Here is a 13,546-nt window from a genome sequence, read left to right as displayed (position 1 = left end):
AATGGCCTATGTATTATGAGCAGAACTAAACAAGTAACTGTGAGCTGAGCACGCAGTAATATACTTTTAGAGCTGTGTTGTGACAACTTCTCTAGCACTACTGTAAGTCATGTAGTCTGGCTGCAGTCATTACTCACTAAAGCTTCTACAGGAATATACAGAATGAAATCAATATGTCAACAGCAAATGCTACAATTGCTAAATTATCAAAAGTTGTGTATGGGCAGTGTGAGGTACTAATAAAGTTGACCCTGGGCTAAGCACCACACCATACATGCTAGTATGAGTGTAAAGATCAATCTTGAAACAGTCTAAGACTCTATAATAGAAAAAAAAAAAAAAGAATGATCAACTTTAAATTCCTTCTGCTTTACGCTGGTACCAAATGGATAGGGGGCTGGATGGGCCCTAAACTTTGTCAGAATTCACACTGAAAACATTCTTAACCTATCAGAATCTGAACTTTGCTCACTCTACTAACTCAGCTATCCTGTCGTTCTCTGACTTGCACTGAGGTTTGCTTGCAGATATAAGATTCTGAAATAGTCTTGGAAGTTGTTCAAATTTTGGTCACTGCCAAAATGTTGTTAGTTCCATTTCAGTTTCATTGTGCACAGAGTAAAGAAGGAACTTAGACAGTTCAGTCAACACAGTGACTAGACTACAGTCTGGATGGCTAGGAAACTGGAATTCAGTTCTCAACAGAAGCATCCCAACAGCCAAGCTGGCTCTGGGGCCCTTCCAGCTGGTGTACTTCCACCTTTACAGAGTGTTGAGTTTAAGAATCTGGGGAGATATGTTATATTTTAGCATCCTGTTACACTGATTCATGTCCATGGTTTATGCTAACCATCTGCTAACTGCTGGATATGTGTANCACGCGCAACAGGTCGTTTCCGGTTATTTTTGGGTCCCCCTTCGTATGTAGGAAGAATGCTCACATAAAAGAGAATTGGCATAATTCGCGTGTTTGAGTGCGATGTAGGATGAATCCTGAAAAGTTTTATTATTTAGAATTCATCGACATATATGACGAATACAGATTTCAGTCATTTTAGAATGAAGACATCATGGCATGCAGTACAATAGTCTAACGTACATAAAGACACCTGAGGATGGCACATTAGTGCTGAAACATGTAGTGTGGAAGTGAAGAATAAGGTGAAAAAGTGTATACACTGTAAGATGGTTAGCATAAACCATGGACTGGGGAGATATATTTATACCTCTCCATATATTTTCATGGCATGGCACTCAATTAAGAAGACAGATAACTTTACATTTATCTAACAGACTAAGATATATATGTTGGATTTCAGGTCCTCAGAGCAGTGTCTGTGAAGAGTACTATCTTCTGGGATGTAACATCATATAAACTGTAGTGGTTCTGTTGTTTCTGAGGAATATACTGGCTCCATCCTCAGGATCAAAGAATAAGCCAATCATGAAATCAGCTAGAAGGTGGTGGTTTGCTAGCTCCTTGTTTGGTTTACTCTCACTCTGATGATGGAGAAAATGTGTTCCTCTGAAGTGTTAGTACACTTCTACCACTTCACAGCATTACATCCCAGAAGAAGGAGATTTCAGAGCTACAGTATTTTAGGATTACAGCAGAATGTCACAATGCACAGCAACAACAGTATCTATAAATACAGGTACCTGAACATAGATTTTATAATTTTCAATCAAGAATTTATAAATAATATAATTACATATGATATGCCAATCATTCCCAATAGAAATTGAAGTGTCATGCTGTCGCCTTGTCTCAGTATATCAGAAAAAAGAAAAGGCCAGGGCATGAAAATATTTGTAAGATGTGAGAAATTCATAAAATTTTAGACAAAACCCCAGAAGATAAGAGGTGCTTGGAGGACCTAAGCTTGTATGGGAATAGAAAACCTATTATTAAATTGGATCTAAAATAAATGGGTTTTGAGGGTGTGGGCTAGTTAACATGTTTCAGGATAGAGAGCAATGGTGAGACACTTGTGAACATACTAAGAACCTCTGAGTTTCATAAAAGGTGGGCAATTGCTTTACTATCTGAGCAACTATTAGCTTCTCAAAAATAACTCTGCTCCATTGAGTTCGTGAAGTTATTGTTATGACTTTGGGGGAACACATATTATTACTGTAACAATTCTGTGGCATATGTGATATCCATTTCTACACTTTAATTCTTGCATGTTGCTGATAAGAATGATAATGACAGCTTTTCCAGGAGGGAGAGTTCTGCCAATATTGTGCTCTGTGAAAAATTAACTTTTAATGTCCAGTAATTACTAATTGTTTGAGGAACAATTTTTCAGTCATGAATCTTGATTATAGTACGAGCCTTTTCGGACTGGGACTTGATGAAAGTATCTTGCTACAGCCCTGCTTCCTTCTCTTGACAATGCGCTGATGTACCCTCTTCATCTCAAGAATCTCCTTCATTTCTTCCTTGTCTTCCTCCTGCAATAAATCACAATGATGATAACTCACCACCTCATCACTGTAGAACTTCACTGTTGTTTAATAATTCTTATTAGTAGTTACTAACACCGGTAATACTCCTGGTAATTTGAAGCTTTAATATGAATTTGGTGGCACTCACCGACTGATTGAGTCTCAGCACAAGGGCTCGGCGCCCATCAGACATTGGCTGGGAGTAATCCATGAGCTTCTTGAGCCTCTGTGCTGGACTGACACCTCGTTCTACAACCAGCACAATGCGGGCCCACTGTAACAAACAACTGCCTTACAATTGTGCTTGGTTGCGTGGAAGCATGTTGACATGTTCTTGACATCAATAACAGACGGGGCTGAGTGTTCAGCTGTAACCTTCACTTAGAACAAATATTATGTTTTCAGACATTATCCATCATCTTGTCTTTATCTAAAACCGTCCTGTTTATTTTTCAAAACATGTTTTGGAGACTGGAGTCTGTCTTCATCTTCAGGTAAAACCTAGGTTTTTAGATAAAGACAATGGATAATGTCCAGAAACATAATATTTGTACTAATGTACCATCATCGCAAAGTTTTAGATCTTACAGTAAACTTCATCTTCTTTTACTCCTCCTGTTCTGATTAGCTAGACAGGGTATGAATTGAACTGCAGTCTTGCAGTAATTAGCAGTCACTACTAACTGGGCAGCCCTTCTTCATTTTTGTTTCAATGTAGTAACAAATATTTCAGCCTAAAAATATAGGTATAATTCTATGCACTGGGACAGACAATGGCTGCACATTTTGCTGACAGCACTTGTTCTATTACACTGTGATTTGCAGGCCAAAATACAAGTTACCTGTCTCTGCCACTCATTGCGGGTTTCAGCAATCTTCTGATATGTGTTGCCCATCATAGCTATCAACATGTTCACCAGCAAGATGGCCACAATGCCCATGTAAACCACAAAAAGGAGCTGAAACACAGGATATGATGGAACGTTAAGAAAGTTATACAGAGGCATCTTGGGCAATGGTCGGTAAGAACGTGATCATATCCCAGAAGACAGTAATCTTAGTAGTCAACACCGTGAAAGTCACAGATCTGAAGCACATATCTTGTTTGCCTTTGTAATTTATGTGGCAGGTATGTGGGGGACATACAAAATATCAACGAAATATAAACCTGATAACCTGAAAGAAACATAACTTTTGGAGGACTTGGCTTTCTGAAAGTTTACTCTTACTAATCTGAACTTCTGTTACATTACTTTAACTCTGTAGACAGTAGCAGAAACTACGTGTGTGTGCACCACGTCCTTTAACATTAAATAGCACTAAATTTAACCCTCAATATACTTATATTGTTATGTGACTGAGTGACTATAGATGGGGTTTGGATTGGTAATCAGATTTACTAAACTCTTATACAACTCGTAACTACACTTTATAAATCACTATCACATTAGTCTTCTCAGTCACAGTCTCATTGCTCTGCTTCACAGTAGCTTCCCAACAGTGTAGCATCCTAGGCTACCATATCCAGTGGTTCCTGTCCTTGCTGCAGTTGAACTAACTGGCTTCCAAATGCCAGACTAACTCACAAGTCAAAGTCAAAGTCAAAGTCAAAGTTATGTTAGGTCTATGGTCAGCTGGCCAGTCTGTCTCGGTGTCAAGCACCCATCTGGGACCCAAGACCAGATTTGTATTACTGTCAGACAGTTGTGGGTTTGTTGATGTTGGGCACCCTCTCTGACAAGAAGAAGGGTCTGTCATTTACAGCTGCTGTTGGCCCTTGCTAGCGCAGTCCCACACAACTCATGACCATTCTCTTTTTTTCACCTCCTACGACTCTCAGGGCTATGGTAGAAGTATTTGGACCTGCCTCCATGAGGGGTTGCCCCTAACTCACAAAGTCAAAGTCAAAGTTACGTTACGATTGACAGTCAGTTGGCCAGCCTGTCTTGAAATAAAGCACCTACCTATCACCACAGACTGCTTAGAGAACACTGCTTTCCAGTATGTCACAGTATGTTTCATTTGATTCTTAAAACACAGACAGCATAGAGATAATATAATACTTTCATTTTTTCAAAATACGAAAATTAGGTAAAGTTGTCCCTGTGCTTAACTAATTAAGCACTACTCCATGAAGGCATATGGGGGGAGTGGATGTATAGATCCATATTTTCTTGACCTTGGCACTAGTTGGAGGTCAGAGTTCAGCTTCACACCCCGGCCACTTTACCCCCAGTGAAGGAGTCCACGGCACCCATTGGATAAGAGGTTGGGGGGGACCTCTGAGCCGGTCTGAACGACATGGAGAAGTGAAAATTCTTGACCCTTTTCGGGACTCGAACTCCAACCCCTTGGTTGTCCAGCCCATAGCCAGTCGCTATAACGACTCTGCTTTAGGCTGACAGGAAACAATGATTGTTTTCCTGAACATTACTGATAAACAATCATTGTAAAGCAGATGCTTCCCCTTCGAATTTGCATTTATCCAACTGCTCAACTTAATCATCTTGTCAATGATGCTATGTACTCTTGATACTGACAGCCTCATTAAATAACCACCTTGAAATGGACATAAATGCAAGAATATTTTTAGAAAAGCTTCCTCTCTGAGGTGTTAAATGAGAATAAATAACATGCAAGCTTCACTGTAGATTCAGTAAAATCTTATGGCTAATTGAACATAAGCATCTGAACTAACCTTCGCTTCAAATTCATGTTCTGTCCGCTCAAATGCACCATAGTAGTCACCAAAGTTTGTCATTGACATGAGAAACATGGCCAGCACAGATTCTGTTGGACTGGACATAGGGTTGGACACCGAATCATCCACTCCCTCTGGCGTGTTTGGGTTGTCAAATGACAGGAAGATAATGTAGTATGCTTTGCAAATTGAAACATAGATAAAAATAATTTTAAATGTTTTGATTTCTTCAGCTTCACTGTTGCTTTAATTTTTGACACTCAAATGCAAATGTTGTTTAGAACTTAGGATATACATGGCCCAAGAGTTCATTTACATTTACATCTTGTCACCATTTCCAACTCCATAAGGTATTTAGAAACAACTAACCCCCATATCTTGAATGTGATGTTTATTTTTCAACAGATAAAAATTTATTACACAGCCTTCAGCAAACATCATGTTAAAATTAGATAACACAAATTTATTAGAAATAAAGTTTCTTCAAATATACGTACATAAAATATGACTTTCCCGTTTATTCTGTTTCTCAACTCAGACTTCATAGAAAATACCCAAAGGTACTGTACATTTTATTATTACAAATAATTCAAACACAAATTACAATTACTTTTAATAATTACAAATAATTCTACTGCTTAGGCCTGGATCACACTATGAAAACTGGCAACCTAAATGCAAAAGCGATTTCTGCTCTTTTCATAGATTTTGTCCTTCTTAATGCCACGTACGCCAACATCTTCAGATTCAGAACTTAAATCAAATAACAGGTTTTCTGCCATATTTCACTGGTCATAACTGCGTGCTTCGCACTGCGCTCCTATCTCACTGCGCCCTGCCTGCGCCTCAACATGCGCCCGGCCGTAACGTATCGAGCAGTGCAAATTGAGAAAATGGCAACGAAACTCAATTTCCAGGCAACAGAGCATGCCAGTCTTCTAATGAGTGAGTTGCCACGTGGATTCCTTGAAATTAGCTGTTCTGTAATGCGTTTCAATAAACCTTTCAACATTCGGGAAAGGCAATACCGATGCTTATGACCAGTCATAAAAATTGCCTGCAAGCCGATTACAACAATGGGCGACATATCCTCTGTTATCAGAACTGAGCGAAATAACGTCTGTGTTGCAAATGTCAGTGACCAATCAGCAAGGAAGTATAAAGAAAATGTTTCCACTGAAATTGAAGATCAAGGCAGTCTGTATCCAGTTCTCAAATGTAGTAATATTGAATACTGTTTCTTCGCAAGTTCGCATTGCATTGTGTAAGTGCTTGTTTCGAAACCTGAGTGATTTAAATTTTAATATGAATAAGAGAGGGGGACTTGGTTTAATTTTGGTGTTAAGAAATCTCGTATTGAAGGTGTTTGTGACGCAACTGTTATTTTCTGTTTCCCGTAGATCAAATGATAAGTAAGAATCAGTGTTCACTCTACTCCTGCTTTATTAAGACACTGATTCTTGCTTATCATTCGATCTACGGGAAACAGAAAATAACAGGTTATGGGCCCATGATCGTATCATTGATAAGTGTAAAAAGTATAGAAGTGAGAAGTGTTATTTAAAAGTGATCCTTTGGACTGACGCCGCTATCAAGACAAAGAAACAAGTTTCATCATGGCCACTTCGAAGCCCTTCGCGAATATTGATAGGCTCAAAGGACACGAAAATTATAGAGAATGGTGCTTCGATATTCAAAATATTCTAGTGATTGAAACTGTGTGGTCAGCAGTCGAAGGATATCCTGCAGAAGACACAACGCCTGTATCCATCAAGAAACAAAAGGATGAGAAAGCAAGAGCCATCATTTGTCTGACATTGGAGCCCCAAGTTAAATCTTACATCGTCCAGACAATAACAGCAAAGGAAGCCTGGGACGCGTTGGAAAGAACATTCAAAGATCAGGGAGTCAATAGTTGGATAAGTATTTTAACTGATTTGTGCTCTTTGAAACTTGAGGACTATAAAAGCATGCAGGAATATGTTAATGCCTTCATGTCAATAAATCTCAGACTAGTCTCAATGGACAAAAAAATAGATGATGAGCTATTAGCAGCATTAATGTTAAAGCATATGGCGCTTGAAAACTCCAATGTAACTCTGACTAGTGAGCTCGTTAAATCTAAGCTATTGCAAGACACTGAATTTGGTAAAAATGCAAATTCAGATTCAGCCTTTTTGTCCAAAGATAAGATTAAACGTAAACCAGCAAAATGTCAAATTTGTGGTAAGCTAGGCCATATAAATAAAAACTGTTGGTTCAAAGATAAGGATAAGGCAAACAATAAGAATCATAACAATCAGCATAGACAAAAATTTAAGAGCAATCAGTCTTCTAAATCAGTTAATAGTACTGATGAAAATAAAGAAGGGTCCGATCATAGGTGTAATGAAAATAAACGGAAAAATAAGACCAGTGAAAGATCCATGTATATGGTATCTGCCCATTACGTTAAAGTTAAGGATGATACTTGGGTAATAGACTCTGGTGCTTCACACCATATGACCGGAAATAAGACTATTTTGCAAAATTATAAAACGCATGATTCTAAAGAACATGAAATAACCCTTGCTGATGATAACATGTTAACCAGTGCATGTTTTGGTGATGTAAAACTTATGAATGACAATTATAGCCGTATCTCAGAAGTATTGCATGTACCGGGATTGTCTACAAATTTGTTGTCTGTAAACTCAGTTGTAAATAAGGGTACAATTGTGTTATTCACCAAAGACTGTTGCAACTTATATGATTCTGATGATTTTGAGGGAAGAGGCAAAGTTCTTGCCAAAGCATATCCCGAAAATGGGATTTATTGTTTAAATACCACAGCTAACATGACCCACTCTGCAAATATAGCAACTAAAGATAAGATTAATACCAAAGAGAAAAATGACAAATGTGAAAAATCTTGTATTAATACTGTAAAGAATGAACAAGTTGCAAGTACCCAGCAAGTTGATGAACAACTGTTGTGGCATAGGCGTTTGGGACATTTAAATAGGGTTAGCATGCGGTTGCTAAAAAGGGTTTAGGTAGTGGCATCGATTTTCAAGAACAAGAAGATCAGTCAAAGAAATGTGTTTCATGTCTGGAAGGCAAAATGACAAAGAAGCCCTCACCCTCGCCCTCGCCCTCACGAGAGGTTATACCCACCCTCTGCTGGTACCATCACCGCTACAGGGCCCGGGCACAAAAGTGTACGCAGCCTTGCTCCTACCGCCAGCAGGAAAACTAACACGGCGGACACCAACGGCGGCACATGTGTGCACCCCAAACAACGGCCGCCTTTTCGTCACTCACAGGATCAGTAAACGGCGATTTCTAGTAGACACAGGTTCAGACCTATGCATGTATCACCGCGGGCTCATCCCACGGCACAGGGATCGTGTCAACTACGACCTCTGCGCGGCTAACGGCACCACAATCCACACCTACGGAAGGTTGCCTCTTAGCCTCAACCTGGGACTACGTCGGGATTTCACGTGGCGATTCATAGTGGCTGACGTTACTCAGCCACTCATCGGAGCCGACTTCCTCTCTCATTTCGGCCTCCTGGTGGACTGCCAAAACAACCGCCTACTGGACGGTGTCACGTCGTTGTCTTCCCCGGCGCAACCAGCCAACTCACTGATCCCCAGCGTCAAGACCATCAGTAGCGGCACACCAGTCGACAGCCTACTCGTCAAATTCCCGGACCTCACCGCCCAGACGGAACCCAGCGCGGAGTGCGCCACAACACTGTGCATCACATCCGGACTATACCTGACCCGCCAGTCACCTGCCGACCCCGGCGACTGGCACCGGACCGACTCGCTATCGCCAAAGCCGAGTTCGACGCCATGTTACGGGATGGCACAGCTCGCCGCTCAGAGAGTTCCTGGTCTTCTGCACTACACATTGTACCCAAGAAGGACAACGGTTGGGGTCCCTGTGTCGACTACAGAGCTTTAAACGCCCGGACCATCCCCGACCGCTACCCTGTCCGGCATATCCATGACTACTCCCACCAGCTTTTCGGTTGTTTCGTCTTCTCCAAGATCGACCTGGTGAGAGCCTACAACCAAATTCCCGTCCATCCCGACGATATACAGAAGACGGTCATCACCACTCCATTCGGCCTATTCGAGTTCCCCTTCATGTCCTTCGGCATGCGCAACGCCGCACAGACCTTCCAACGCTTCATGGACGACATTCTGCGGGGACTCGACTTCTGTTTCGCTTACCTGGATGATATCCTCATCTTCTCCTGGTCTCTAGAGCAACACAAGCAACGCCTACGGGCACTCTTCGACCGACTGCAGAAGTATGGGATCCTCATCAACCCCTCAATCAGTTTACGGACTGAAACAAGCCGCTAGGTCGTGGAATAAGAAAGCAACAGAAGTTCTAAAAGGCCTAGGCTACAGGAAAACTTGTTCCGAACCATATATTTATACCAAACAAAACGGTAATTCTATAATTAATATAGCATTGTATGTTGACGACTTCTTCATATTTCACAATGACAATGTTGAAGTTGAGAATTTAAAAGGAAAATTGCAACAGTGTTTTAAAGTCAAGGATTTGGGACAAGTTAAGAAATGTTTAGAAATTGAAGTGAAAAGAGATAGGACAAAGAAAACTATAAAGTTGACCCAAACTCAATCTATATAAATAAAAATGTAAATGTTCGTTTGAGTCTTACCTAAGATCTCCGAAACTTCTTCACCGATCGCTTCGAAATTTTGACACAACGTTGCATTCGAACACGCGCGTGTTTCTGTGTGCCTATTATGTAGATGTCACACCCGTGACAGGTAAAAACATGTAAAAACCTGCCACATGTTCCGAATCCAGCAGTCGTTTCAATTGTAACGCTAGAACAGTTAGCGTATACTTCCATGGAAACGCAATAACAGTTTGCCGTTGCTAGCATTTCCTAAGCAACGGATGAAACTAACTCTTCGATAAGGTATTCCCTATCCCGTCCGAGCGCTGGCTATATGTATAAGAGAGTTTAGCTCCGGCGACTGTTCAGTATCACGAGTGTCTCGAGTATCACGAGGTCACAAGTATCACAAGAGATTCCGAGTGAAATCACAGCATCCGCCGAGGTATAAATAGCCCACCTTGGACAAGAAGCAGTCAGTCTCGGGGCAGATGCCAAGGGATACGGAAGAGAGCCTGGAGATAAGCGCTGAAGGAGTTAGTCTTGGGATAGCCAACGCCGAATATAAACAGTTTCGATTTATTTTCATTTTGATTTAATTTTTCGTGTAACATTGCCTTGGAATTGGGCTGTGTCGTTTTCATCTATCTATCTATCTTATATAAATAGAAATGTAAATGTTCGTTTTCTCTTATCGAAGATGCATGGAAACGCAATAACAGTGGGCCGTTGCTAACAACAGATCGTGCCCTCTATTGCGTCCGAAACCAGGTTATAATAGTCCAGCTCCGAAGAGTTTTAAATAAAAATGTAAATGTTCGTTTTCTCTTATCGAAGATCTCCGAAAGTACTTCACTGATCGCTTCGAAATCCAGCAGTCATTTCAATAGTAACGCTAGAACAGCGTATACTTCCATTGAAACGCAATAACAGGGGCCCGTTGCTAGCATTTCCTAAGCAACAGATGAAACCAACTCTTCGATAATGTATTCGCTATCCCGTCCGAGCGCTTCGAAATTTTGACTCAACGTTGCATTCGCAGCAGTCGTTTCAGTAGTAACGCTAGAACAGTTAGCGTATACTTCCATGGAAACGCAATAACAGTGGCCCGTTGCTAGCATTTTTTTCATCAGTGCAATCGATCTGCTTTAGTTCATTCAAATAATGCCTCGCAGAAGATCAAACTTGGGTCGTCGTACTTGCCGAGCGGAAGCAATGCGTCGAGTATTTGCAAATCAAACCGGAGAAGAACGGGCAGACTGAGCCACAGCAAGGCGTGGCCGGGCACAACTAGTATTTGAATAATGTTCTTAAAAGATTTAATATTCCAAATGAGACTAAACCAGTTAGTCATCCAATGGAACCAAACAGCAAACTGAAACCATTGCCTAAATCAAGAAAATCAACTGAGAATTTAGATAACGTACCATATCAACAGGCTATAGGATCATTAATGTATTTAGCCGTGTGCACGCGCCCAGATATATCCTTTGCTATGACTTACCTAAGTCAATTTAACACTTGTTACACAAGTGAACACTGATTCTTACTCATCATTCGATCTACGGGAAACTGAAAATAACAACAACAAGTAGTGATTCATCCACCTCAAGCCTACATCGCGATCTCCAAGATATACAAAATGAAGGGAAAACCACCAGCACAAAGAAGAAAAAGTCTGCATCCATTCGTAAGTACATGGACAGCTACTTAAAATTAAGTGTTTCGCTGGCAAGTTGACATCCTTCTGCTTTTTCCCCTACTCAGCTGACTTCTATGGTGAGTTACAATGCATAAATATTTTTCCCACCGCCATTTTTTTCAAACCAACATCACTAAAATCAATTTTATAATACAATAATTACTTTTACGCTGAATAACATAAGTTTTTGGTGATCAGCATGGGATATGTCAATGAAAATTAGTAGAAATTAATTTAATGATGTTGGTCTGAGGAAACTACAAAATGTTACAAGATTTCATTAGGCCAGTGATTGATAACTAATTTAAATGTAATTTTATGTTTGTCAACATGCCACACCATATACATAAGTATACTAATACTCTTTATGGTTATGCTATAACTAATTACTAATATTACGTTAGCTTAATGCATGAACTTTAACAAAACTGGAAAGGTATTTTAACGTGCTATCTTACGGTCATCGCTGCGCAACGGCCACAATAGGAAGATAACAGCCTACAATGAGTCCCCAAGGTTACGACGAATACACGGAGAGTCCCCACAGTGACAACGCAATAACAGTGGGCCGTTGCTTGGGGGCAAACAAACGCGTTTCCTAGGAGATGAAAGGTAACAAATTGTTCGAAGCGTTGCATGACAACGGAAGGTTCATTGCATAGCAACCGCCGAGGTTATAAAAGCCAAGCTTCGACAAGAGACGAACTTCGACAAGAGACAAGCCAAGCTTCTACAAGAGACGAGTTAACCCCGTGTGGGGGCGGGGTCGAATACCTCCACCGTGACCCTGCGAGTCGTAAGAGGCGACGAAAAGGGAAGTCTCAATTCTGAGACAGTAAAATATGATCATAAGTCTCAAGAGACTCAGACCCAAGAAAGACTTCGCTGGCAAGGGCCAGCAGCATATACAAAAGACAGACCCGTCCTCTCATCAGCGAGGGAGCCACACAAACTCAAGACCGTAACTGTCAAACAATAATAAATATCTAGTCATGAGCCCCAGATGGGGCTCGAAACCAAGGCTTACCGACTGACTGAGCGTCGGTTGGAATGTGACTTTGACTTTGACTTGAGACGAGTTATTGGGCCCGAAGGCAGTCTAGTATTCGCCGAAATATAGTGGAAGCAGTAATTGTGATACTGCAAGTGATAATAATTGTAAAGCGTGTGAGTGTAGAAGTGGAGCACAATAAAGATTCGCTAAATCCGAGACCCATGTGAAGTTATTTGTCGCATAACATATCCAACACGTGACAGTATTTACGAGTAAATTTGTTTACTGGGTCGCGGTCTCATAAAGGTTGAGAACCACTGCTGTAGAGGACCGGTGATCGTTTTAATCTTCGTGGTTGCGTTGCGGTTGCCAGTTTCCTTGGTGTGCCCTCGCTCTAATTACAAATTATTCTAATGTCACTGAATTTATACACGAAATAGTAGGCCATTCCACGGGTCTCATGCGTCATGTCACGGCACTTTCGTGAACTACTGTTGTCAATGTTCCTGCTGGAAGTCCCAGATATCTGAATAGGTCTTCAAACCATGCGAGTCCTTGCCATGGCTCTACATGGAAGATTAACGTGAAAAGGGTGCCGGCAGGACATAGGCAGAAAAGACCAGTGCGGCCATTATGTACGCAGCCGCATACACTGGATTTAAGCCGTGGCCTAATATATACTCACAATACGGAGGCTCGCCGCCTTCATGACTGCACTCGCCTTGTCGCTTTGGCGGTTCCACGTGGATTCTCTCCATAATTTCGCCGCCCGTGTGGCGTCGGACAAGTATGAAGTTAAACGCCTTTTTATCAATTGGGCAGTTATTTTCATTCTGTGACAATTCTTGGAGGCAGGCAACACAGAACGTGTGATCACAAGTGTCTGGTGTCGCAACCTCTTGTGTAGTAAAAGTTTCTGAGCAAACAGGACACTTTACTGAGTCTTCGTCACTACTGTTGACCACTATTGAGAGTTCGGCGACTTGTTCACCCTTATGAGCACTACGAGGTGCATCACCACTGTTGTCTTCTAATGAGTGCCTGGTG

At 41.2% G+C, this 13,546-nt stretch overlaps 1 protein-coding gene across 1 annotated transcript in view; it reads right to left on the bottom strand.

Moving 5' to 3' along the window:
- Positions 1–1,140: 1,140 nt before the first annotated feature.
- LOC111864129 (transient receptor potential cation channel subfamily V member 5) overlaps positions 1,141–13,546 on the bottom strand; it is a 40,688-nt gene continuing 28,282 nt past the window's right edge. The window contains exons 12-15 of the mRNA XM_023851161.2: positions 5,150–5,331; positions 3,294–3,410; positions 2,600–2,725; positions 1,141–2,457 (exon numbers count right to left, since the gene is read on the bottom strand). Coding sequence (XP_023706929.1) covers positions 2,326–2,457; positions 2,600–2,725; positions 3,294–3,410; positions 5,150–5,331 — 557 coding nt within the window. The 3' untranslated portion in view covers positions 1,141–2,325. The remainder of the gene's footprint in view (positions 2,458–2,599; positions 2,726–3,293; positions 3,411–5,149; positions 5,332–13,546) is intronic.

This window comes from Cryptotermes secundus, unplaced genomic scaffold (genome assembly GCF_002891405.2).
Source record: "Cryptotermes secundus unplaced genomic scaffold, Csec_1.0 scaffold1112, whole genome shotgun sequence".
NCBI classification, from domain to species: Eukaryota; Metazoa; Arthropoda; class Insecta; order Blattodea; family Kalotermitidae; genus Cryptotermes; species Cryptotermes secundus.
The sequence above is the reverse complement of the archived record's forward strand: the minus strand, read 5'-3'. Positions and strand labels throughout refer to the sequence as shown.